Source organism: Lonchura striata, chromosome 11, assembly GCF_046129695.1.
Source record: "Lonchura striata isolate bLonStr1 chromosome 11, bLonStr1.mat, whole genome shotgun sequence".
NCBI lineage: Eukaryota > Metazoa > Chordata > Aves > Passeriformes > Estrildidae > Lonchura > Lonchura striata.
The window spans coordinates 18644926-18668175 of NC_134613.1; the positions used below are offsets into that span (position 1 = coordinate 18644926).

At 46.0% G+C, this 23250-nt stretch overlaps 1 protein-coding gene across 5 annotated transcripts in view; it reads left to right on the plus strand.

Moving 5' to 3' along the window:
* CHD2 (chromodomain helicase DNA binding protein 2) overlaps positions 1-23250 on the plus strand; it is a 70927-nt gene that overhangs the window by 20863 nt on the left and 26814 nt on the right. For 4 of the 5 annotated variants that reach the window (XM_021530330.2, XM_077785926.1, XM_021530331.3 and 1 more), the window contains 10 exons: positions 8624-8831; positions 11556-11642; positions 17246-17307; positions 18610-18732; positions 19030-19176; positions 20023-20156; positions 20781-21006; positions 21711-21811; positions 22477-22521; positions 22675-22850. In XM_021530330.2, the coding sequence (XP_021386005.1) occupies positions 8624-8831; positions 11556-11642; positions 17246-17307; positions 18610-18732; positions 19030-19176; positions 20023-20156; positions 20781-21006; positions 21711-21811; positions 22477-22521; positions 22675-22850 (1309 nt within the window). Of the gene's footprint in view, positions 1-8623; positions 8832-11555; positions 11643-17245; positions 17308-18609; positions 18733-19029; positions 19177-19198; positions 19272-20022; positions 20157-20780; positions 21007-21710; positions 21812-22476; positions 22522-22674; positions 22851-23250 lie in introns of those variants that run through there. The other variant, XM_031505701.2, reaches the window with a different exon arrangement.

The window sequence follows — 23250 nt, forward strand, 5'->3', positions numbered from 1 at the left end:
GGGTAATTCTGTAACCCAGTTTCTGTGGCACAGGCTGTGCTGGGGTGTTGCCATGGCTGAGGGCGCGTGTGTGCAGGCATGTTCCCAGCTCCATGAGTGCCTCCAGCCAAGGGAAGGTGACGTGGCTCAGATGGCAGATTGGAGCCTGTTCCTCTTTCTGTGTGTTCATGTTTCACCTGCCTCACTCTGAGGGCAACAGTTGCCCTTATCTGCACCTTCCCCCACTTCCTCCAGCGCTGGAGCCGAGCTGTGGCTCGGTGGTGGCATTTCTGAGAACGCAGATCCTGACTGTGCCTCGGGAGCAGCGCTGGGGCTGCCATAACCGCATCTCTGTGTTCAAACAAACACTTCCACTGGCAGCTTTGACACGGCTCAGAAGGAGGGCCAGGATGGCCCTGATGTTTCATTTCAATCTAACTTGCTATAGGGACAAACCAATTCTTGTCTTTATTATCCTATTTCACCCCTCAGAAAGTTGCTGATAGCATTAGCAGGTTACTGAGCTGCCAGACTTGTCTCTGAGGAATTTTTATACTGGGACATCTCTTAATTCAGGTTTATCAGTGCTGGTGTTGAGGAGCAGGGGAGGGTACCAGTGGCAAGTGCAGGTGAAGTACCTGAGACAGCAAGTAGGAGTCCAAGGACTGAACAGAAGCTTCTGATGCCATGGGCTGGCTGCTTTTGAACTGGAGACAGCCCAAGTAAACCTGCTTTGGGAAGGTTTGGCATTGCATCTCCCTGGTACCTAACCTGGAGGTGTTTGTATCCCCTGTATCTTGTTTCAGGTTGCACACAACAATCCCAACAGGAATTGCAATGTTAAATTAGGCTGCTAAGTTCTGGAGATGGAAAATGCCTCTAAATCTCTTCTTGCCTCTAGCTGAAATCCAGCTCAGGAAGGAGCTGATAATGGCTAGAGAAAGCTTCTGTTCTGCTTTATCTCTCCTCTCCTTCAAGGAAAATAAATACAAACAGCACAGCACTGGGGGAGGGGATGGCCTGGATTACCATAATTAGATAGAAGCAGCCTTCCAGCAAAGGATGTGCTGTTCTACTGACATGGTGTCTTACATCAATCTTTCTGGTGTGCTTTTATTAAAAGACATGTGCTGAAATGCCATGTGAAGATGCTCTTTCAGTAGGTGCTGGTGTGTATGTAAAGCCCACCTTCACATCCTATAGAGGGACTTGAAATTAAAGAAAAAAAAGCCCAGAGGAAAAGTTTACCCCTAGTGACTTGCAGTGAAGCTTTTGTAAGTCTGTCACACTGTTAATGCCTCATTTTCTTAGAGCAGGGAGTATCTTTTGGATATAATGAGACAAATGTTGCTGATTCTTTCAAAATGTGCAGCAGCTCATTTTACATTACAGCTTGTGTAGCACTGCTACTAAATTATAATTTTCAATTTTGACCTTCCTTTATATTTACCTGTGGGCTGAGATAACCTACTCTGTACTACATGACTACATGTGCTTTTTTAACCTTGACTAATAAGGGTTAAAAATTAAAAAGTTTTTAACCGTGATCTCAGATTCCTTTCTGGTATTGTGCTGGAAGTGCTGGCATGGCGTTTGATCTTGGCAGGGCTCAGTGCAGTGTGTCTGCCAAGCTCCACAGACGGGATGGGATGCTTAACGCTTCATTGCTCACCAACCTTTACCCCAGCTATGAACAAGAGTGTTGCAATGTCAAGAATCCACTGACTCCAGAACACCGACTCCTTAGGAAAAAGCCGTTTTGCAACTATTTATGTCTCTTGCAATTGTTATTGTTGGTATAGATGACTTAGTAGAATTGCTAATACGTTAATTATAGGAGTCGTTTGCATCTCTCTTATGGGGAAGAATCTCTGTACTTCACTGCAGAGTTGTCACCAGCTGAGATTTGAATGCCATGTGCTGCCTGTAAAACGTCAGGCTTAAATCTCGGTTAAAAACAGCTTTGAAGAGTCACTTGGAATAACCCCCTCAGGCCAGATCAGGCTCCCTTTTTCTGAACTGCAGGTCACTTGGAACCATAAAGGAATTTCTGCACCATCATGTTCCTGTTATAATGGGGTTTGGGTCCTAAATTCCCATATACACTCCGGGTCTTTAATCTGGGAGGTTTTAAAGGAAGTTTACAATTGTCAAGGGAGAAAGAGCACCCACTTTTTCTGTACTAATTGTGTGTGCACACTCCAGCCATCCCCATGCATCCACATGTCCTTTGCCAGGGGGATGCAGCTGCGTCCCTGGCTGTCCCCGGCGGCTGTGACGGCACAGGGACAGCACAGGGACAGCCCTGCCCGCTGTCTGGGGAAGGTGTGCACCCCCGGCTCCTGCTCCTCTCCCCGGCTGGGCGTGAGGAGGAGCTGGGAGCTGCTGACGTGGGATGTGGAGCCCGGAAATGCTTCGGCAATGCTTGGCTGCCTCCCGGCGAGGGAGAGATGGGCCCTTTCAAACCCTGAGAACTGCAATTGTTCTCCCCTTTCTGTGCAGGGAAAGGGAAGGATACTGCCTGGGAGATTATCAATGGTGCTCCTTAATCAACCAGACAGGTTTTGACTCCTTTTGTCCCTCTGCTGTTTGTTTTTTTTTTTTTTTTTCTTTTTTTTTCCTCTTCCCACTAAACATCCCAAGCATTTTCAGCCTCTGGTTTAAAGATCAGAGAGGAGAGAGTCAGCTCTCCCCATCATGAATGAATTGCTCTTTTTGCTTGCTTATGCAAACACAACATAGTGTCTTCCACCAGCTTTTGGAAAGTCAGTATCATTCAGGATAGCCCAATGTGCTTTGCTGAGCTGCAGCAGAGCAGTGAAGGATATATTTAGCTCTGCCTTTGGCATTTGGGAGTCCTGTGCTGGGGTGAGTAGCAGTGGCCAGAATAGGCTGGAAAGTCTCACAGCCTAGTTCAGGTGGGTATTTTGGATAGATACTTCTTGGGTGCATAATTCCTCAGCTAGTACAGCAGCACCATGGCCCAGCTGTGCCTAGTGCTGTGTAAATGGAATTTGCATTAACACGACCCAACCCTGCAAGCCAAGTTTGCAGGCACAGGTGGGAGAAATGTGGATTCTCCATGAGAACTTCTCACGTGCCTGTTTAAGGGGAAAAAAAGTTGCTGATCATAAAATGAGGTTAGGGAAATATTTTTATGCTGCTTTGAAGAACTTGTTTGTCATATGGAAGGGCCAGCCCAATCACCGTGGGTGTTTGCTGTGCCCCTTTAAAGCTGGCCGGGATTTGGACAAATCCTATTTTGAGTATTCAGAATTGTTTGAGACTCACTCCTAAACAGCACGAGGAGCCTGGTTGTGTTTAGGATATTCTAGTTTAAGTTCCTGTTTGGAGATCAGTGTGTAAAAGGACCATGAATAGGTATGGAGAGTAGAGGAGCAGGGGTATTTTTCTTCCTTCCCTTCCTCCCATTTCTATTTTTCCCTGCAGGAAATAAACTGGGAAAAGCTTTTTCACCAAATGACCCTTCTCAAGGTTTCTTACTCAGAAAGTCTTTGCCTTGGGAGACAAGCAAGCACCAGTCACTTTTCAGTAGACTTCCAGACTAAAATCAAGGGAACTGAAAAACTTAGGAATTAATTTATTTATGCTCAGTGTCACAATCTGTCCTTTGCTTGGCTCTCCTGCACACTCCATATGCTGTGTCTCTATGGCCTTGTCTATGATTACTGTGGTATTTGCTCAGTCCTCTGTGGTACCCCTATTATCTTCTCTTTATCTAGTGATCTGTAACTAGAACTGATTTTGTGTTCCTCTCCCTGGCTTGTTTAGCCTAAAGGTTAAATTTAGTTTAGTGCCTTTTTACAGCTACCCTGTGACTTGAGTGCACACACCAACATTCACAGTGCTTGTTTGTATTTGTAATATATGTAGCCATTTCATATATGTTTATATAGAAACATGGAATGGTTTGGGCTGGAAGGGACCTCAAAGATCATCTCATTCCAACCTCCCTGCCATAGGTAGGGACACCTTCCCCTAGACCAGGATGCTCAGAGCCCCATCCAACCTGCCTCAAATGCTTCCAGGGAATGGGGCATTCACAACCTGTCTGGGCAACCTGTTCCAGTGCCTCAGCAAGCTCACAGTAAGGAATTATTTCTTAATATTTAATCTAAACCTACTTCCTTTCAGTTTGAAGCCATTCCCATGTCCCGTCACTACATGCTCTTGTAAATAGTTTCTCTACATAATAGGGAACATCCCATTTATAGATCAGATATTCAAGGAAATGTTTAACAGCAGCCAGTCCTTATCTCAGTCGATGTGTTTGCCCTTTCTGTGGTTTGTCACGGTGGTTGTGTGTCTTTGCACAGGTCACTTTAGGAAGACAGACCTGTTTAAATAAAGTTGGAGACCTGCACTGGCTTTGCTGCTCTGTGCTTTGGAGTGAATCTCAGGTTGGTTCTGCTGGTGGGTGGGAGTGGCTTGGAGCAGCTGGCAGCCTGAGCTGAAGAGCTGTGGTGGCCCAGGAGCTCCTCTCAGGTTGAGTTGGCTCTGCCAGACACCTCTGGTCTGGACCCTGCCATGGTGCTGTCGAGGCCAGTGGGGCTGTGGGGACAGGGCATAGAGTTGGGCTGACCCAGCAGCTCCTCCAGCCCTGGGCTGCTCACCCCCTTCTCAGGGTCTGTGAGACTGGAAAAGACCCCTGAGATCATCGAGTCCAAGCTATTGTTGCATTGTCCACTCTGCAACTCACCTGCACTGCCAAGTGCAGTTTATTTCCACTGTTCTGGTTACTGTAAAGGCTTGGGCTGGGCTGGGCTGAAGCCAGCAGTGACCCGCTGTTTCCCTGCGCTGTCCAGGTGTTATCAGGAAACGCAGCAGGTCCAGCCAGTGCTGGGAACACGGGCTGTGGCGTGAGGAGGGATGGGAGCAGGGAGGGGCTGTGTCCCAGCCACCTGCCTGGGGCATTTTGGTGTCAGTGAGCCGCTGATGTGCACCTGGGTGTCACTTTACCAAGAGCACTCGTGATGCTGTTGCCGACAATGCACAGGAGTTAAATATAACGGTTCTGCTGTCATGCAGCCCCTGATCTTATCCAGCCATGGGATCATCTGCCAAGGTCCTTCTCCAGCCTTTGCGGGGTGGTTTTGCTGGTGCCGAATCCCTGCAGAGCTTGCGAAGCCCAGTGGAATGTTGCTGTTGGGATTCAAACTTGTTTAGATTCAAAACATTCACAACAGTTCTGAAAGCTGGGAGGAGCTTTGCTTGTGGGAGGGTCTTGGGTTATTAATCCTCCTTTATTCCCCTGTCTGAATTCAAGTTCTGTCCCTCAAAAGCCACATTTTAAACACTGAGGCAGAATGGTCCCAGTTAGAGCCATTCCCCAGTCAGTTCTTGGTTTCACAAATGCATATTGGGGTCATTTTTTTCAGCTGTCTCACACCTTCTGGAAGCGTATCTACTGTTTGTTCTTACTGAGAACTTATAAATTGATTTGCTGTTTACAAAGATGATCTCCTATAAAATGAAGTAATATGTGAAATATTAAATGCAAAGTCTGGAGGCTTCAGGCACGTGGTAATTGTTTTTTAAACTCAGATGCCTCATTGTAAAGGGCCTTATCACTGCCATGCAGCTACTTACTTCTTGGAAGGATCATGTCCTTCTTGGTAAGGAATGCTAGTTTTGCTCCCCTTCAAGTTAGGAGCAGGCTCTTAATTAAACCAGACTTAGAGCCTGAAGTATTTCTTGGAAACCAGAGGAATGTATTTGGCCGAGTCTTTGCAGATCTTAACTTTTTTTAGGAGTTTCTCACTTCAAGGAAATTACCAATGATCCATCTGTTGCTTTCATTTGATGTTCATGGATGTTTTTGGAGGAGGGTGGTCTGGCTGAATTGTGATTTTTTTGACAATTAATTATAGCTTATTTCTCACTTTTAGTTTAATTGAAAGTAGGTCTTGTTTGGATGCTAACTCAGGGGCGTTAAACCAGGACAAATTCCAAAAATAACTTCTGAAAAGAGGACTTAGGTCTCCAGGTATATACAGTGCTAGGCCTGATTTGACATCTGATGTTGCTAATACATTATATTCTGTTGGCAGTTAGAAATGCTTTCTGATTGTCCCAATGACAGTTAAAAAGGATTCTTTTATGAAAATAGGCCTTTCTGATATTTTTTTTTATCTGATCAACATGGAAAAGAAGACAAACACATATTTTACCTCAATAACAGATTGTTCATAAAAAAAAAAGAGTTATTTGCAACAGCCTTCAAAAGGATATAACCCCTTCTCATCTGTTTGTTTCTTTAGTAGGGGAAGCAGGTGTGCAGGCAAATACCTGCACATACAGATGTGTCTGTCACCAGAGAAGTCTCCCTCTTTTCAGATGACACAGTTCACAGCCTGAAAAAAAGAATTATAGTGTTCAGACAATGTTGTGGATAAAGCACATGAATTATGGCTCTTGATGTGCAGAGAGCCTGTGTCCCTGTGTCCTTGAAATAAAGCTTAAGGCTTTGAGGAACAAAGAGCTCCAGAGTGGGAGGACACTAATTACTGTTCTGCCTCTAAACAAATACTGTAAGAGCTGTGTGGCCTCAGCCTTGCCTGGGCTGTTAAAATTCCTTCCAGCTATTGCTCAGAAATCTGATTGAAGAAAAAACTGTCTTCCTCTTCCTCTGTCACGGGACGCCAGCATGCCTCAAGCAGAGCCTGATGCTGCCACTCACTGTTGTGCCAGCAGAGGTTTGGATGCCCAGATCCCATTCCTTTGTGGAGGCCCGTGGGATGGTGCCCTGCTGAGCCCTGCCCATGGGCACCATCTGTCCCCAGAGCGGCTGGCGTGCCATTCCAGGAGCAGCTGGCACCGCCACAGGTCACGGCTGTGGTGGACAAGGGGGACTCTCCTGTAGAGCCTGCACAACGAGGGGTGCAGCGGGACACCGCGCGTGGGGCTGCGCCTTTGGTTCTCGTGGATAGCCTCCATCCACGGACAGGGACAGGCAGCAGGGACTGGGATGGCCGTGCTTCAACTTGAATTTCCAGCCCTGCAGTGTGATAACCCCATTCCCTCAAACCCAGGCTGGCACAGTGAAACAGCAGCCACGGGCGATGGCTGTCCCCTCTCCTCGCGGAAGGCTCCGTTTGTGTCCCCTCAGGCTCGGAGGGCCGCGCTCCCCACGGTACCCCTTCCCCGGGGCAGTGCCAGGGATCCATCCCAGGATCCATCCGGGATCCATCCCAGGATCCATCCGGGATCCATCCCAGGGACCGGGCACAGCCCCGCGGTCGCAAGATGGCGGCGGAGGGGCGGCCGCGAAATGGCGGCGGCGCCTGAGGGCGCGCGGGTGCTGCCCCCTGCCCGCTGCCCGGCCACAGCCACGGAGCGGGGCTGGTGCCGGGATGGCTCCTGCGTGATCCCCTCACGGTAACCCCTGCGGCGGCGGGTGTGAATGTGCATGTGCACTTTTTTTTTTTTTTTTTTTTTTGTGTTGTTTCTCCCTTGAGTCGTGAAATCTGAGCAAAGCCTCCTGTGTGCCTTGTCACTTTTGTACAAAAGTAGAAAAAAAGAAATTAAAAATTCTGTTTAATCTCTCTGCAAAGTTTTTCCTGGCTCTTCTTTCATAGTGTTCTACCTAAGTGAATCCTTAAATATCACATCTGACAGCAGAAAGCTGACTGGGAAAGGAGTGCTCCTTGTTCTGGAAGTCTGTGGCATCATCACTGTCTTTTTGGGGTTTGAATGCTGCCTTGCCAGTGCACGTGTTGTAAGGTGTACTGAGATTTCAGTTTGCTTTTTTGGCTCTTCAAATAAAAAAAATATATATGTTGGGAGTGATTGGTCAAAGGTATTTGAATATTTTGGTCACCTAAAATAGTTTGGCCTCTCATTGTTTTGTTGAGGAGCTTTTATTTAAGGGGATACACTGGGTGTTAACTCATTTTTATATACAGATAGTAAAAAAAAATTAAAATGGGGGAACTACACTTAGTATTCTGCTCTCCCATTACTGGCTTGAGAAATTCAGTCTGCACAGCACTGGTATAGTCCTTTAAACAGGAGCCCCAGCCACAAGCCCATATAAGCTTTTTTCTTCTGCCCTGTTGCTGAATTAATTATTTTTGCAAAAAACATTATATTTAACATCACTCACAGTGTTATGGGTATAGTGCTTTTGATACTGGCCTCTTCCAGAAAGCGGATATCAGATTTATTTTGAACCATTGGCCACACTGGGATGCGGAGGAGAGCCGTGCTGGAGCAATTCCTCATCTTTGATGTAGCAGGATGATCTCCGGATGCTGCAGCTCCCACTGTGCCTTATCTGCCCTGCTCCAGGACATCCAGAGCCTCGCAGCAGAACCTGTGCTGCTGGTACTGCTGATCTTCTCCCCACCTGCCACCACTGCTTTTGTTCTGGTGATGAGCAGGACATCCTGGGCAGGGATTTTTGGGGCTGCACTCTCACCAGTGTTCACTGCCAGTCCTGGGAAGGAATTGCCTCTGCTGCAGAATGCCAGTGTGGGGTGTCTGGGCTTGCAGGGTCCACACATGCATTCAGGCTTTTCCAAACCTGTTGTTGTGGCTCGGATGTGTCTCAGGTTTGCTCCCTGCGTACTTCACAGCTGTGTCAGTGCAGTTAAAATGTAACCTCTTCTTTCTCTACCATTAGTCACTCGGCATCCGAAGAAGCCTCTGGCTCTGACTCTGCAAGCCAGTCTGAAAGTGAGCAGGGCAGCGAGTCAAACAGCAGCTCCGAGTCCTCTGAGAGTCAGTCTGAATCCGAAAGTGAATCAACGGGTTCCAAATCCCAGCAGACCCCTCCTGAAACCAAAGAAAAGCCAGCCTCTAAGAAGGAAAGGATAGCAGATGTTAAAAAGGTATTACCCCTGCTGCTCTGCATGGACACATTACTCCTGCACCCACCACGGAAGGTCAGACAGCAGGACTTCATGAAGCTGTGCCCAACTTCCTGGCCACTTTGCAGGTGGACCAAACAGCCTCTGACCTCCAGTGTCCCCAGGGGCTGTTTGGTCCGTGTGCAGGAGCCTTGCTGCTGTCACCCTTGAGAGCAGGAGCTGCTGTATTTGTGGAACAACCCCTGGGGCACCCAGTAGATGGTGACAGGGCTGACTGGTGCGAATGAGGGGCAAGTGCCTGTCATCAGTACATGATCCTGTCATTTCATCTTCTCCCTCTGTCTTTCCACTCCTCTATCCTGTCTCTCCTCAGAAGCAGTAAAGCCTCCCCATATGATACTCAGGAAGAGAGTTTGAAGTTTGTCTAGGATTTGAAGTCTGAACCACTTTGTTTTTTTTTACATCACTCTTCCTCTCAAAAAAGCATTAAAAAAAAAAACAAACTTCCATAATTAAGTCCAGAACAGGACAGTACTTCTTTGTTGTGTTTTTTTTTTTTTTTTTTCCCTGCACCTTCCCAGCTCCTCCCTAGCAATACCCCTCAGATAGTCAGGTTTTCCCTCCACTTGCTGTCCAGCAGGAAAGGGGATTGTAGGTGTTACTGCTCATGGTATCCCTCTGCACACCCCAGGCAGAAGCTGCACCTCAGGTACCTGCTTTACATGAGGGATGGAGGCATCTGACGAACACAGGGAAGTGTGAGGTGAGAAAGAAGAGCCCAAATACCATTTGGAGACAGGAACTCAGTGAGCTGAGTTCACTTGGAAGGAGAAAATTCTGGTTAGGTCAGCTTGTTTGTTTGTTTGTGGTGTGTAACCATCCTGTTGTTCTTAGCCATGGGTTGCACTGGACACAGCTTGCTCCTGAGAGTCAGTTTTATGGAAAAGGTGCTATTTGTGTAAAAGATAAGGAGGAAGGACAGTGCTTCCAGCCTGTGCTCCCCACAGACATGCCAGGGAGAAGAGAAGGATTTTGTTACGACCTTCTGCCTCCCACAAAGCTCCAGGCTGCTGGCTTAGGTAGTGGTTAAATCCTCCAGTGTTCGGACTGGCAAGGGAGGATGAGTATATAAGGCAGTTGTGGTCACACTGTATTAAAATCTATGGTCTATTGTTGATAAGTGGGCACCAAAGGAAATCTTCTCTCCCTCTGAAGGATTCTAAGAGCATGTCTCTAACAAATGTTAACATTATTCTGTGAGGGAGTGCATATACACAGGGTGGTAATTACCACGGGTGAAACATGAAAAGGTCAGGACACCCTCTAATAAGAAAGCCTCTCCCTTCCTTAATTTCTCTGTTAATGGATGTCTTCCTTAGCTAGGTCTGACCTAGGCGTGTTGATACCTCTTCCTCTTGAATAACCAATGCAATTAATTATTATATTATTGTTTGTTTGGTATTTGTCTAGATCCACCCATGAAGGCGAGGTTAATCTGTGTTAGGTGCTATTAAGATTTATCATGGAAGTTGCTCCCACATTCAAAACCCATGCCATTTAATAGAGGAAAAGACAAGTTCTTCAAATGGTTTGGGGAGCATTAAATTTGAGGGTTTATTCTTTCATGAGAATGTTCCTCAGTACTTGCATGCCCAATAAGATATACACTTTCACAGTCTGTCCGTTTTCTCATTAGTCCTTTAACAAAGGCAGAAAAATTCCAGGGCTGCAGCCTTGTATCCATCATGCTTTCAATCCCATCACTGCTGCACCTGGCAGCGTAGTTTGATTTCCTTGCTCTGCCAATGGCTTGCAGAGATATTTGAGGATTGGAGGGAGAGAGAATCAGAAGGAAATGAAAATATGTAGAGAACTAAGAGCTCTGCTGAGGGCGAGAGGAATTGCTGGTGTAGGAATTTGAGGGGCATGGTGGTGGTTTGTGTCTGCCCTGTAACTCTTGTGTCCTGTGTTACCAACACAGCTCTGCATTCATCCCCCTCAGGGCATCTGTTTTTGTGTCCCCTTCTCCTGCCCATTCACAAGAACAATTGCATGCTCTTATACACAGTGTGTTGGACTGGTGAGGGTTTCCTTTTACAGCAAAGAGCACAACCATTGCCAGCAGTCACCTCTGCAAATCCACGTGTCCTGTGCTGCCAGACCACATTCCCATCAGTGCATTTGAGAGAAGAGCCAGTGGCCACTGCCTTGCCTTGCCAAATGACAGGGCATCTTACTCCATTTGCCATCCAGACTGGGCCACAGAACTCACCTTTGAAGCTGCAGCTGGCCATGTCTCCAGGCAGCTGGTGGGGCTTTCCACCAGGAAAGGAATTATGCTGGAAGCTGTTAGTAACAGAGAAGTGCCCTGTTGAGTTCGTAGGTCTGCTCATTGCATGTTGAAGGTATTGCCTCCATTCGTTTGGCACCAGTGCTGCAGAGGGCTGGTTACCTCAACACTCTGTCCTTCAGCCGGAGAGAGCTGGAGAGTGATTTGTACCTCAGTGGAAAGATGGACCACTGTAAAGATAACACTGAGATAAACAAATGCTGCTTTAGAGAGGTGTCAAACATCCCAAAATAATAATAATCCATTTCAGCCAGTTTTTTAAACTGTCCATCTGCTGGTTGCTAATTCCCTAATGGTTTTTGTTTTATATTTTCTTAAGCCACCATCAAACTTCTCTAAAGTGTCAAAAATAATTGGGGTGAAGCAGGCCTTCTGATGGTCTGTTTATTTTGCAGATGTGGGAAGAATATCCTGATGTTTATGGGGTTAGGAGGTCAAACCGAAGCAGACAAGAACCGTCACGATTTAATATAAAAGATGAGGTAAGGAAAAAAAAAAAGGATGAGGGATTATCGAACATATAAAACCAACCAAGCCCAAAGAGGAAAGGGAGATGTCAACTGCATTGCCTTGTAAACACTAAGTCCCAGTTTGGTGCATGGATGTTGGAGCTCACAGTTGAGGTCCCTCCTGCAGCTGGATCCTTGGCCTGAGACCTCTGGAGTTAGCAGGACACTGCCTGCGCTGAGATCTGCGTGCACTGATCTGATTGCTGGAACGGGGCGTAATGCAAGTCCTGCTCTGCTGTAGGACCATCCTGGAGAGGAATCTGTGTAATTAAAAACAGAACGAGACCAAAATGCAACACAAATCCAACCAGGAATAAAGGAAAGTTCCCTGAAACACCTCATAGCAACAAAACAGTCATTATTGCCCATCCTGGAATGGATCCCACTAATAAATGCATTTGTGTGTGTGCAGCTTTATGACCCATCACTTTCTTTGGTTGAACACTGGGGAGTCTTTTATGCTTCAGCTGAAGGTGACAGTGGTGAGAGCCTGGCAGCCAAAACTTTTAATTGTTACTGTTTCAGAACACTGTTGTTTTTTTTTCTGAAGTTGTAGAAATTAGGTTCCAACTTCATTTGCATCTGATAGGTTTTCTACATGGAGCATTTCATGTACAGGTTTTTAGGAAGGTTAAGTAGCTATAGCAGAGAGGAAGGAGAACCAGAAAGAGGCATCTGTGGAGAGTTTGGGGCTTCAGGCTGGGAATCTGAAGATAAGCAGCAGACTTTGAGCAGAGCAGGGGTCCAGTGGTGCTCTCTGACTCGGGCTGTTTGTGCTTTGCCACCAAGATGTGCGTTCGGATGCTCTGGGGGACACGCGGAGGTCTCCAGCTCCTTGCTCTGGTGTGTTACTGCTGAGCCTTGGTGGCACCCCAGTGCCACCAGCTGCCCCCAGACTCCTGTGCTGGCTGTCCCGCAGAGCAGAGGTCAGGAAGGGGCTCGGGGTGCACCATTGACGGAGCTTTTGTTTTCCTTTTCAAGTTGGCAGAGGCTGGGCTGGCCGGCCGCCCCTCTGTGCGATGGCCCGGCATGCACTGTGCCGGCGACCTCACACCCACCCCAGAGCTCCGCTGCACACCCCCCTGCCCTCTTAGGGGCCCAGGTAAGTCCCTGCTTTTTTTGTTTTACAATATTACGTGGTTTTGCAAATGTTGTTTTCTTTTTCAATATCTTTATTTCCTACTACTTAAGGTAAAATTAAAAAAAAAAAAAATCTGAGATGCAAAAACTTTGCTATACCACAAAATATTGTAAAAAACAAAAAAAAAACAACCCCAAAGGTCCTCCAAATGACAATCACTGCAACTTCTGTGAAACAGCTGAAATGAGAATAATTGGAGTATGCCCTCACCCCTCTCTCCCCAAAGCAACACTGACTGGTCCCCACAGGGCAGCTCCCATCTGCAGCAGAGTCTGTTGGAGGGTGTGACATGTCAGGAGCACAGTGCAGGGGCCTCGCAGAGAGCAGGAGGAGACGGAAAGTCTTGCTCTTGGAAAACACCAAGAGCGAGGGAATGGCACAGCTCAAGCTTGTGTGGTGCTGAGCACTCCTTGCTACTGCTGGAGGAGGCAGAAACCCAAGGCACGTCTGAAGATGCTTTTTGCCTTCACAGGGTTAATCCTGTCTCCAGTGACCCACCCACTGCTTAGGACTTCCAGCACAGTGTCTGGGGGCTTGTAATTGCCTTCTTCCCTAATGCTTCTCTGCAGATTAGCAAAGAGCATGGTGCAGACAGTGTGGCAGGCTCAGAGACCAGAGCAAGGATGGATGAGCCATGGCAGCTCCCTGCGCTGCCCCTGACTCACCTGTGTGGGGGAGATGGCACAGAGGTGGAGCTGATTCAGGCTCTGGGGCCCTGCTGTGTCCTCTGAGAGCAGCACTCTGGGTAGGGTTATTTGTGTGTTAGACATGGTTACCTTCTGAGGATTTCTGGGCTCGTTGTGTAGGTGTCTGAGGTGCGATCAGGGAGGGTGATACCTCGTGGTCAATATCCAGGCTGAGCCACTGGGGAAATGAAAGTGCAGCTTTGCATAGGAGCACAGATCTGCTCAGAGGCCCAGAGCTGTCTCCAGGAACAAGAGAACGTGTGAGATTTTTAGTAAAAACACTACTTCCCCAGTTATTTTCTCTGCAGTTAATAAATTCAGCTTCAGGTTTCAACCAGGAGATGTGAGGCATGCAGAACCAGGTGCCTTTCAGAGTATTTTTAAATTGAAATGGGGGAGATTTAGGTTAGATATATAAAGGAAATACTTCCCTGTGAGGGTGGTGAGACACTGGCACAGAGTGTCCAGAGAAGCTGTGGCTGCCCCACCCTGGAAGTGCCCAAGGCCAGGTTGGTTGGGGCTCTGAGCAACCTGGTCTAGTGGAAGGTGTCCCTGCCCATGGCAGGGGGTTGGAACAGAATGATCTTTAAGCTCCCTTCCAACCCAAACCTTTTTATCATTCCATGATTCTGTGATTCTGGGCCAGCTGAGAAATAAGTGTGCCCCAACCAGACACAATCTTTCTACTATAAAAATAATAGTTTCAGATTGAATTTGGTGACAAATGTCAGTGTATTTTTTTCTGTCAGAGGGAAGCCACAAGTCACGCACCAGTGTGTTCTAAAAATACAGCTGGCTTTCTTATTCGAAAAAAAAAATTGCTCATTTGCATTTTGGTCAATGCTCTGCCTTATGTATTTACTGAAAATTCAAACACTACTGGTCTGACTGGAAAAGAGAAGTTTAGCAAACATAAAACTAACCTGGTGAGCTGAGATTCTCCAGCTTTTCTGGAGCACTAGATTTGTCCTCTGTTAAGCCTGAAATGAGCAAATCCTCACTTTGACTTTAGTCTAAAATACTTTTGGCTCTGTTTAAACAAGTCATTATCTCTCCTGATGTGAGCTCCAGAGGCTCACCTGGACCTCCTCTCCAGTGGCCTGGAATCTCCCTTTCTGCCAGCCTGGGCTAGTGACAAGGACACTCCTGGATAATCTATAGGAGCAGAACTTTGAATTGCTCTGTGTTGCTCTGCTTGGTGCTACATGTGCAGCATCAGTATGTTTGTTCTGTTGCTCCATGGCAGAATACAGTGCAATTAAACTGGTAAAAGTGTGTGAACTTTATGTGCTGGGAGAGGGAAAGAATTGATAGGAGGAGTCAGTGAGGCATGGAGAAGGAAGACTGATCCCTTCAGGTGCAGATGAGGAAATTGTAAGAGGCCAGATCCTAGTCCAGCTTGAAGCAGTGGTGCAGGAATAAGTTGGGCACATTTTGATAAGGGGGAGCCAGGCTTGTCTTTCCTCTTGGCCACAGCAGCAGCACCCCAGCAGGGCAGCCTGATTCTAGCACTGGCACTTGGGCTCTGGAGTGAGCAGTGTGACCCCAGCATCTTGTGCTGGACTGACAAAAATCCCTCTGGGACTGGGGATGGACTTTGCCAGTCTAGCTCGTGTCATCTGGGGAGGTGACAATACAAAAATTCAAGTTTCATGTGATTTCCCAACGATTTCCTGACGATGGTGGTAGGCAGACGGCCTCAGGTGCATGCTCTGGACCTGGCATACCCTGACTCTCTGGTAGTCCTCTGTGCTTCCTTAAACAAGGAATTTGCCACCAGGAGACACGAGGGAGTGGGGGGAGAGGCTGAGGACTCCATACTGGGATGGGGAGGATGTGGGAGCACAAGGCAGGCAGATGACTCAAGCTGGGGACTGGTTGTGTCAGAGGAGATAGAGCTGGGCTTGACAAGCATCCAAAACAGACAATGCTGTTTTTGAAATCTGTAAGAGAAGGTGGCTGAGCTGCAATCACAAGTTACGTTTTTCAAGGTGGAAGAGGGGAGGAAAAGTCAAGTCATTTAGAGATAATCATCAGTTTTGTAGAGACAGTGACAGAGCAGGGGGAGAGTACAGCACTGGGAAAATGGACACTAGAAACTTGGAAAATGGGATTTTGGCACAGAAGTGGAGTTCATTTCAAAGAACTAAGTGTTGTATTTGGTTTTCTCCCAGTGTGATCTCTGACGCAGAGCAGAAGAGAAATCCACCTCTCTTTACTTGTGGCTTGTCAAAAGACAGCAAAAGTAAACATGCACTGAGGGGCAGCTGTTAAAATCATGGCCAACGGGAATGAAAAAGTTTCAGAAAGTGGATAAGAGATTAAAAGAGAAAAGAAAATCTGAGGACTTTTAAATTTTGTGTGTCAAAACTGAAACCTGTGGAATGTTTGGCTTGTGTTGCAAGGCTCTCTGTGGTGTTTGCCAGGCACTTGCTTCGTGGTTGGCAAATGAGATGGGGTTTTCATGCAGGGCTGTGAAACAGGTGGATGGACACGTGTTTGTAGTAAGATATGGTGCAAAAAACTGTTATTGTGCCACATGGCAGTCTGACACCAAATCCAGGAAAGCTCATGGTCAAACATAGCATCTGGTATTTTAGTGCATTTTAGTGGATACACTGATGCAAGTGAGACAGAAGTTTTGATGGGTGGAAGGAAAGCTGGAAAATGGGAATGAAGGATGCATTTTGCAGCTCACACCATTCCACAAGGTCCTTGTGTGCATAGCTGTGTGAGTTCTGTCCAGGAGAGCAGTGGGGTTGTCAGGAGATGCAAAATGTGGTACCCATAGTGATGTGCAGACAGTGCCTGGAGCTAAAGCTGAATATTGTGGCAAAAGAGCAGCTAGAAATGGAATATTTCCAGTAAGTGTGTAGAGCAAGCAATTTGAAGGCTGCTTCTGTCATTTTAATACTTCTTTAGAAATCTCACATGGGTTTCTTCAGTTTTGTCCCTGCCTATTTGCGTTTTCTGGGGGAGGCTAAGGAGAAGTCATGTTATCTGTGTGGTGATCTGTTTTCATGCTTGACTAGTTTTTATGAAAATGGGGTTGTGTACAACCAGCATAAAGAAGTTATTTTAGCTATCTTGGTCTGTGGGAATTTGTGACGCCCACTTTTAAAATAGTACAGCGAATAGTTAGAATAGCTCTAGATATATTTAGCCAAAGAGACTTCACTGGTGGAGACTGTAGAACTAGGAGGAAGGAAAGCCACAGAACACAGCTCTGACCCAGTAAGGTCCTTGGTGACTTGCTGTGGGAGGAAAAAACCCAACAGCAAGACAAGGATACTTTTGATAATAATATTACCTTTTTATGACAGTATTTTTATTTCATTCTTTGTAGAAAATTTGTGCAGTGAAGGCAGAGATCATAATGTAATTGTTGGGATAAATTCACCCGTGGGTTTGCAATCCCTGGGGTGCTGCACACACTGCAGGTCTTCTATGATGTCTGTTTGGCACTGGGGGTTGATGCTGGTGGGTCCTGAGCTCAGGGACTTCAAGACAGGTGATGTTGTAGAGCTCTCCAGGCTTCCTGCAGGGTTTTCCTCTTCACACTGAGAGCAGAGCAGTGGGACTGAGCAGCTGAGGTGGCTGTGCTGGGAGGCAGCTGCTCTGCTCCAGTGTCCTTCAGGCTGCAGGGAAAGGACCCTGGCTCAGCCCATGAGCACGTGTTTCACTTGCATCCTTGAGGAGCCAGTCCACAGTGAAGCCTACAACTTGATTTTCTTTCTTTTCAATTAAAGGCAAGTAGCGAATCTGAAAATGAGAGCCCAAAAAGAAGACGCCAGAAGCAGTTGAAAAGAAAGTAAGTTTCTAAGGAAAGGGTTTTGAGAGGTGATGCTTTGGTTTATTTCTCAGAACAGTAGTGCATTGGATTGTTTGATAGGACTTGTCAGCATGGTGAGCTTGTAAAATAAATATTTTAGTAATACTTTGTATTGCTAAAATTGAAGTATGAATATGAATCTATAGATGAATGCAATTTTCCGACATTTATTTGTATGTTCCTGCTGTGTCTGTGGTGGAATCTGAATGAGTCAGGTTCATTTTCTGTTGTTAGTCTTTCACTTTTCCATCAGATTACTGATTCTCCTTCAGCAACACTTAAAACGGTTTAATCTCTTCTCTCCCCACCTTTTTGATAACAGAGAATAAAATCCTGAATTATTATCCTCTTTTATAATCTTCTGTTAAAACAAGAGAACTTCCATAAAGAATACTTATGGTGCCTAAGCACCATAACTTGAGTTCACTTACAGTCATATTTTATTGCCTTTTCCCATCTAGTAAGTACTTTCTAGTTTTTCCCTACACTAAAGTGGAACTATGAGCTGCCTGGTGGAGAAAATCTGAACAGAGCCACATCATCCTGCTTGCTTTCTCCTGCGTCTTGTTTTTTAACTCTTCATTTAGTTGCACCCCTCAGTGCAGGAGGGAAGGTGATAAAGCACAGGGAGGACTGTGGTAGCATGGACCTCTCCTGGGCAAGGGCAGTGATCCTTGTGGACCCTCCTCTAGGAGGGAGGAAAGGCTCCTCCAAAAGGCATTTTGGAGCTGCAGCTTTTTTCCTCGCTGTCCCCAGAGAACGTGCTTCCTTCCACTAATGTACAATGTGACTTGGCTTCACACTTGGAAACTTGAATTGGCAGGAGAATTTCCACGGCAGGAGACTTGTTCCATTTTCTGGGCTCCAAGGAGCTCATGTAACTCTGCACGTTGTGGCTCATGCTCAGTGACAGTGAGCACTTCTCTTCAAATCCTTCCAGCCAATCTCAAAAATGCACAAGTAGAGAAAGAAAAAAATCATCAATCAAAGCCCTTGCCGAGCCAGGTTTGAGCAGTACAGCTCTGCCACCAGCACATGTGGTAAGAGTTGCTCTCACTCAAGGCAATCCTGCCACTGTGTGAACAAAGCCCCAGGTGACTGAGACCCCCCCACCTCTTAAAACCAGAGAATCACAACACCGCATCTCTCCTGCATTGCACTGAACAGCCAAGGATAGAATTTTGAACTTTTTTTCCTGTAATTATGGTCCTGATGGTTTGTTCAGACAAGTATTTGTGTAGAAATATTGTTGTCCTTTGTGACCTACATTTCTGACTATAGAATTAAATGGAAAAGAGAGGTCTCTGCTGGAGAAGAGGATGAAGATGGAGGGGAGCAAGGCACCAGTGGAGAGAGTGAGCCTGAACCGAAGAAAATTAAAGCAAGAAGACCTGTCCAGAGGAGGTAAGGAATGGTTGGTTCAGTCTCTTTTTCTGCCTGTGCTGGGTGGAGAGGAAATCCCTATTTGTCACTAGTGAATTTTTTGTGCAGTATTACCTTTGTTTGTGACCTAGGGCCTAGTTACTCCCTCATCTCCCCATCTCATGCTCCAGTGAGCACTAGAACGGTTTTCATGATAGTTGGAGCAGATTAAATCTCTTAGGAGTCTAATATTTGAGATCCGTGCTTCCTTAAAGCTTTATTAGAGTGGATGTTTACATAAACCATGCTGTATTATGGCTTTGTTAACTCTTATTTTAGAACAGTGGCCAAAACTGGTGTTAAAAAGCCCCACAAAATCCAGCGTGGGAAGAGGAAGAAACCAGACTCATCTGAAGATGACGATGATGACGAAGACGATGAGACCCCCAAGAGACAAACCCGGCGAAGAGCAGCCAAAAATGTCAGGTGTGAAGAAGTGTGGGGTTGCTTGGGGTGAGATCTGGCTGGAGAAGGGGGGCACTGGAGGCCCTGTGTGTCCTGCAGAGAGCCCTGTGGCTGAGGTGTGGCTCTTCTGACAGGTTCCTGCTGGGCACATCTGGGGTTTACTTCATTTTGCCATTTGTGAAAGAGGGAATGTTTACCAGTCCCTCCTAAGAGACATGTGAGGAGGTGTGCATAATATTTCTAAAGTACTCTCAGATGAGATTAATAATTGCAAATAATAGATGAAAATGAGCAAAAGGAAGCAGCTGTGCTGGACTGGACCAACTGTCTGAGAGTGGCTGACAGGTATTGCCTTGGGACAGTGTGTTGAGCCAGGGTGGAGTAAAGATTTATCCATTCCCCAATGTACCATCTCACCTTTCAGGCAGACCCAATAAGGAACTTGCAAAGAGCCATCCAAATTATATTTTGTGGTGGTTAAACATTCACCAAAGATGAGAAGTGTAGTTCCTAGGCACCCATGCAGCCTTTTGATGCTCTGCAGCCTCCACAGAATAATCTTTCCTTCAGTAGTGGGGACTTTCTGTGTTATGGCCTTGCCTCTGCTGCAGGGATTGTTCCACCTTATGAATCATCTGATGTTGGCCATGGTCAGAAAAACTATATAGGCAAGATAGAGGATTAGTCTGGTAAAGTGTAGCTGAGTGTCTTGGGGAAAAATACTGCATGGATGACTTAATATATGTGTGTGTTGAACATGCACTGAACCACAGCACAAATGCTGGAGAAGGTGCTCCAGTCTGAGCCATTCTTGGTTGGTGGGAAGAGTCAAGGGTTTTATATCAGTTTGTTTTTGATCTTACTCAGCTACAAAGAGGATGACGATTTTGAGACGGATTCTGATGACCTGATAGAGATGACTGGGGAAGGAGCTGATGAACAACAAGACAACAGTGAAACTATTGAGAAAGTCTTGGATATCAGGCTTGGAAAAAAGGGAGGTGCGTGGCTCTGGAAGAAGCCTTTATTTCTCTTGAACTGGTGCAATGCTTTTGCAGCTTTAAAGTGGGGCCAAGGATTGTTTCAGTGCTTTTCATCTTTTCCTGCATGCCTCTTATTTACATCTTGTAATATGTAAGAGCTTTTGTAACATATAATATTTAAAATCCTAAAAATCTCTAGAGTTTATGTGCTCGGCAGCTTTCATTTAGCCTGTGCACATTTTAAAGACGCAGCCATTGTTCTGCAATTCCTGCTTTTCTCTGCTTTGAAATATGAAACAGATCTAGGAGAGTCAGTTTTCATAGCCTCAATTGACAAAGCCATAATGAAAGTAAAGCCAATGTTTTCTTCTCAAAGCCTTACAAAAGTATTTTTGTAAAACTGAATGGTTGTGGACACTTTCAAGAGGCCTTTGAATTATACTTAAAGAAAAGCTACTTATGACAGATTTTAAAAGATTCTGTTGCATGGAGAACTTTTGTGTGCCTGCCTTATAGGTTTGCAGAATCTTTTGGATGTTCTTTGTGCTCCCACAAAAGATGTATTAGAAGAGTAACTTTCTGCTGTAATGCAGTTGATGTCAGTGGTGGGTAAGAAGGGTTCCTGTGGTGTTTCTCCTGCAGCCATTGGAGCTTCCACCACAGTGTACGTGACCGAGGCCAACGGCAACCCCAGCGCCGACTTCGACCCTGAGAAGGACGAGGGGGAGGTTCAGTACCTGATCAAATGGAAGGGCTGGTCATACATCCACAGCACGTGGGAGAGCGAGGAGTCCTTGCAGCAGCAGAAAGTGAAGGGCCTGAAAAAGCTAGAAAACTTCAAGAAAAAAGAGGAGGAGATCAAGCAATGGTAGGCTTCACTTCACACAGTGATTTGGCCTTGGGCAAATTGGTTTTAGCCAGAGGTTTGAGGAGCCGTGACTGAAAATGATTTCTTCTTAGAAAGTGTGTTTCATGTGCACTCTGGTCTCTCTTTGCCTATTGAGGAATGTCCTCCCACACAGAAATTATATCTGTGGAGTGGATGGCTGGGAAATGGAGAGGACAAGGCATGAAATCCACACTATTGCCACTTCCTAGGCTTAAGAATTGGGAAGGCTGACATCCAATAATGGTGCACAGACTGACCTGGCCCAGGAGCTGCTTGCCAACTTTTAAACCCTTGTTAACTATGGGCTTCTCTGTGTGCAAGTTTTTGCATCAGTTTATGTTCAGCTTCCCAGGAGCTATAAGGGGAGCTGCAATGTCTTTCCAAAGTGCTAAAGCTGGAGTAGCAGCTTCCATCTCTATCTGGTTCCTGTTTTGAGACTGATTCTTGCATCAGAATAAGGCAGCATTTAACAGGGACACAATCTGAACATCTGTGACATTTGCTTCTCAGTAATAATTTACTATTTTAGGAAATTTAAGAAACACGTCATATAACAGTAATTTGCCCCTTGTTTTGAATGACAGAACCATATAGGAAAGTAGATTTTCTATATGCAACATCCATGAGCACTATAACAGAAACATAGTGGTTTTTTGTTTTGTTTTGAATTATTTTGTATCCAGGCTGGGCAAAGTATCACCTGAAGATGTAGAATATTTCAACTGCCAACAAGAGCTGGCTTCAGAGCTAAACAAGCAGTATCAAATAGTGGAGAGGGTAATAGGTAAGTAGAGCCAAGACTTTGATAAAGATGTGAACTAGGAATGGGAACTTTATTCCATATGACAGCAGAATGAGTGTGCAGCTCTCTCTTCTCCCCTGTCCTCCAGTATCCCTGAAGAAAACCCCGTGGTGTTTACTGTATTTCACTGTGTGATATTTAGAAATTTGGACAGTAGAAATCTAGATTTACAGATTAGTATTTACAAGCAATACAAATCAGTGACTCTCCTTGCCTGGAGTATGGGATGACACACTAGTTTCCAACAGGTTGCTGAAATTGTTGCTACTGAGTTTCTTTATCTTCAACCCTTTGGATGTGAGATATTTGTTTCCAAAGCAGCAGCATGGGCCTGGCTTTTGTAAGGTCCACTTTTCATGGTGTGGTTGAGGATGTGGTTAGGCTGCAAGGCAGCTCAGGGGTGAGATTTTCATGATTAATTAATAAAAATAAAACCAGAACTTACTGAGCACTTTGATAATATCACAGTCGTGTCAGTCAGAGGTGCCAGCACCCAGCTGCTTTGGGAATTGGCTTGGAGAGCTATGTAACCTATTTCCAATACAATTCCTGTAAAAACGTGGGAGTGAGGCAGTGATGGCCTGCCCTGCTCCCTCTGCTGGCTGTCAGCATTCCAACCCTCCCTTCCCTTCTCTCTCCAAACACAGCTGTGAAGACCAGCAAGTCTGCCACAGGACATTCAGATTTCCCAGGTAAAGGCACATTTTTTTTGGTCTCTCTACAGTTTTGCTCTGAGCCAAGACCTGTTTTGTGGTTGTCTGGGCAGTTCAGCCTGTGAACCATGCTTGTGGTTCAGCTGCTCAGCTACAGGTGCTGAGGTTTGGGCTTTTTTGCATATTTTACAGCAAACAGTCGCAAATCATCCTCGAATGACCCCGAATACCTGTGCAAGTGGATGGGGCTGCCCTATGCTGAGTGCAGCTGGGAAGATGAGGCTCTGATCAGCAAGAAATTTCAGCACTGCATTGACAGCTTCAACAGCAGGAACAACTCCAAGACAATTCCCACCCGTGACTGCAAGGTTTGCTGGCTTCTCTCCATTGCTGGGTTCCTCCAGGCTGGGGGAAGATGCAAGCAGTGGGAACATGAAGTTTTGTCAGGATAAATGTCAGGGAACATTTTCCCATCCTCCCACCTGCATTTGAAGTGTTGTTTGCTGTTCTTGTATTGTACTTCAAGCAGAGATGTGAACCCCTTTGAGTTTCATTTACTCTGTGCACAGTGAGAACGTTATGTCCCCCTGGGGAGTGGGAGGCTTAATTAATCCTTGCAAAATGCTTCCTCCTCAGAAGGAGCTGCAGCAGTTTTAATATAATTTGGATGAAAAAACAGCACACCTGGGAAAATAGGAAGCCTGCAAGATGCTGATACAATGAAGGAGAGGGACAGAAATAATGGGGGAAAAAGCAAAAGAGGACAAA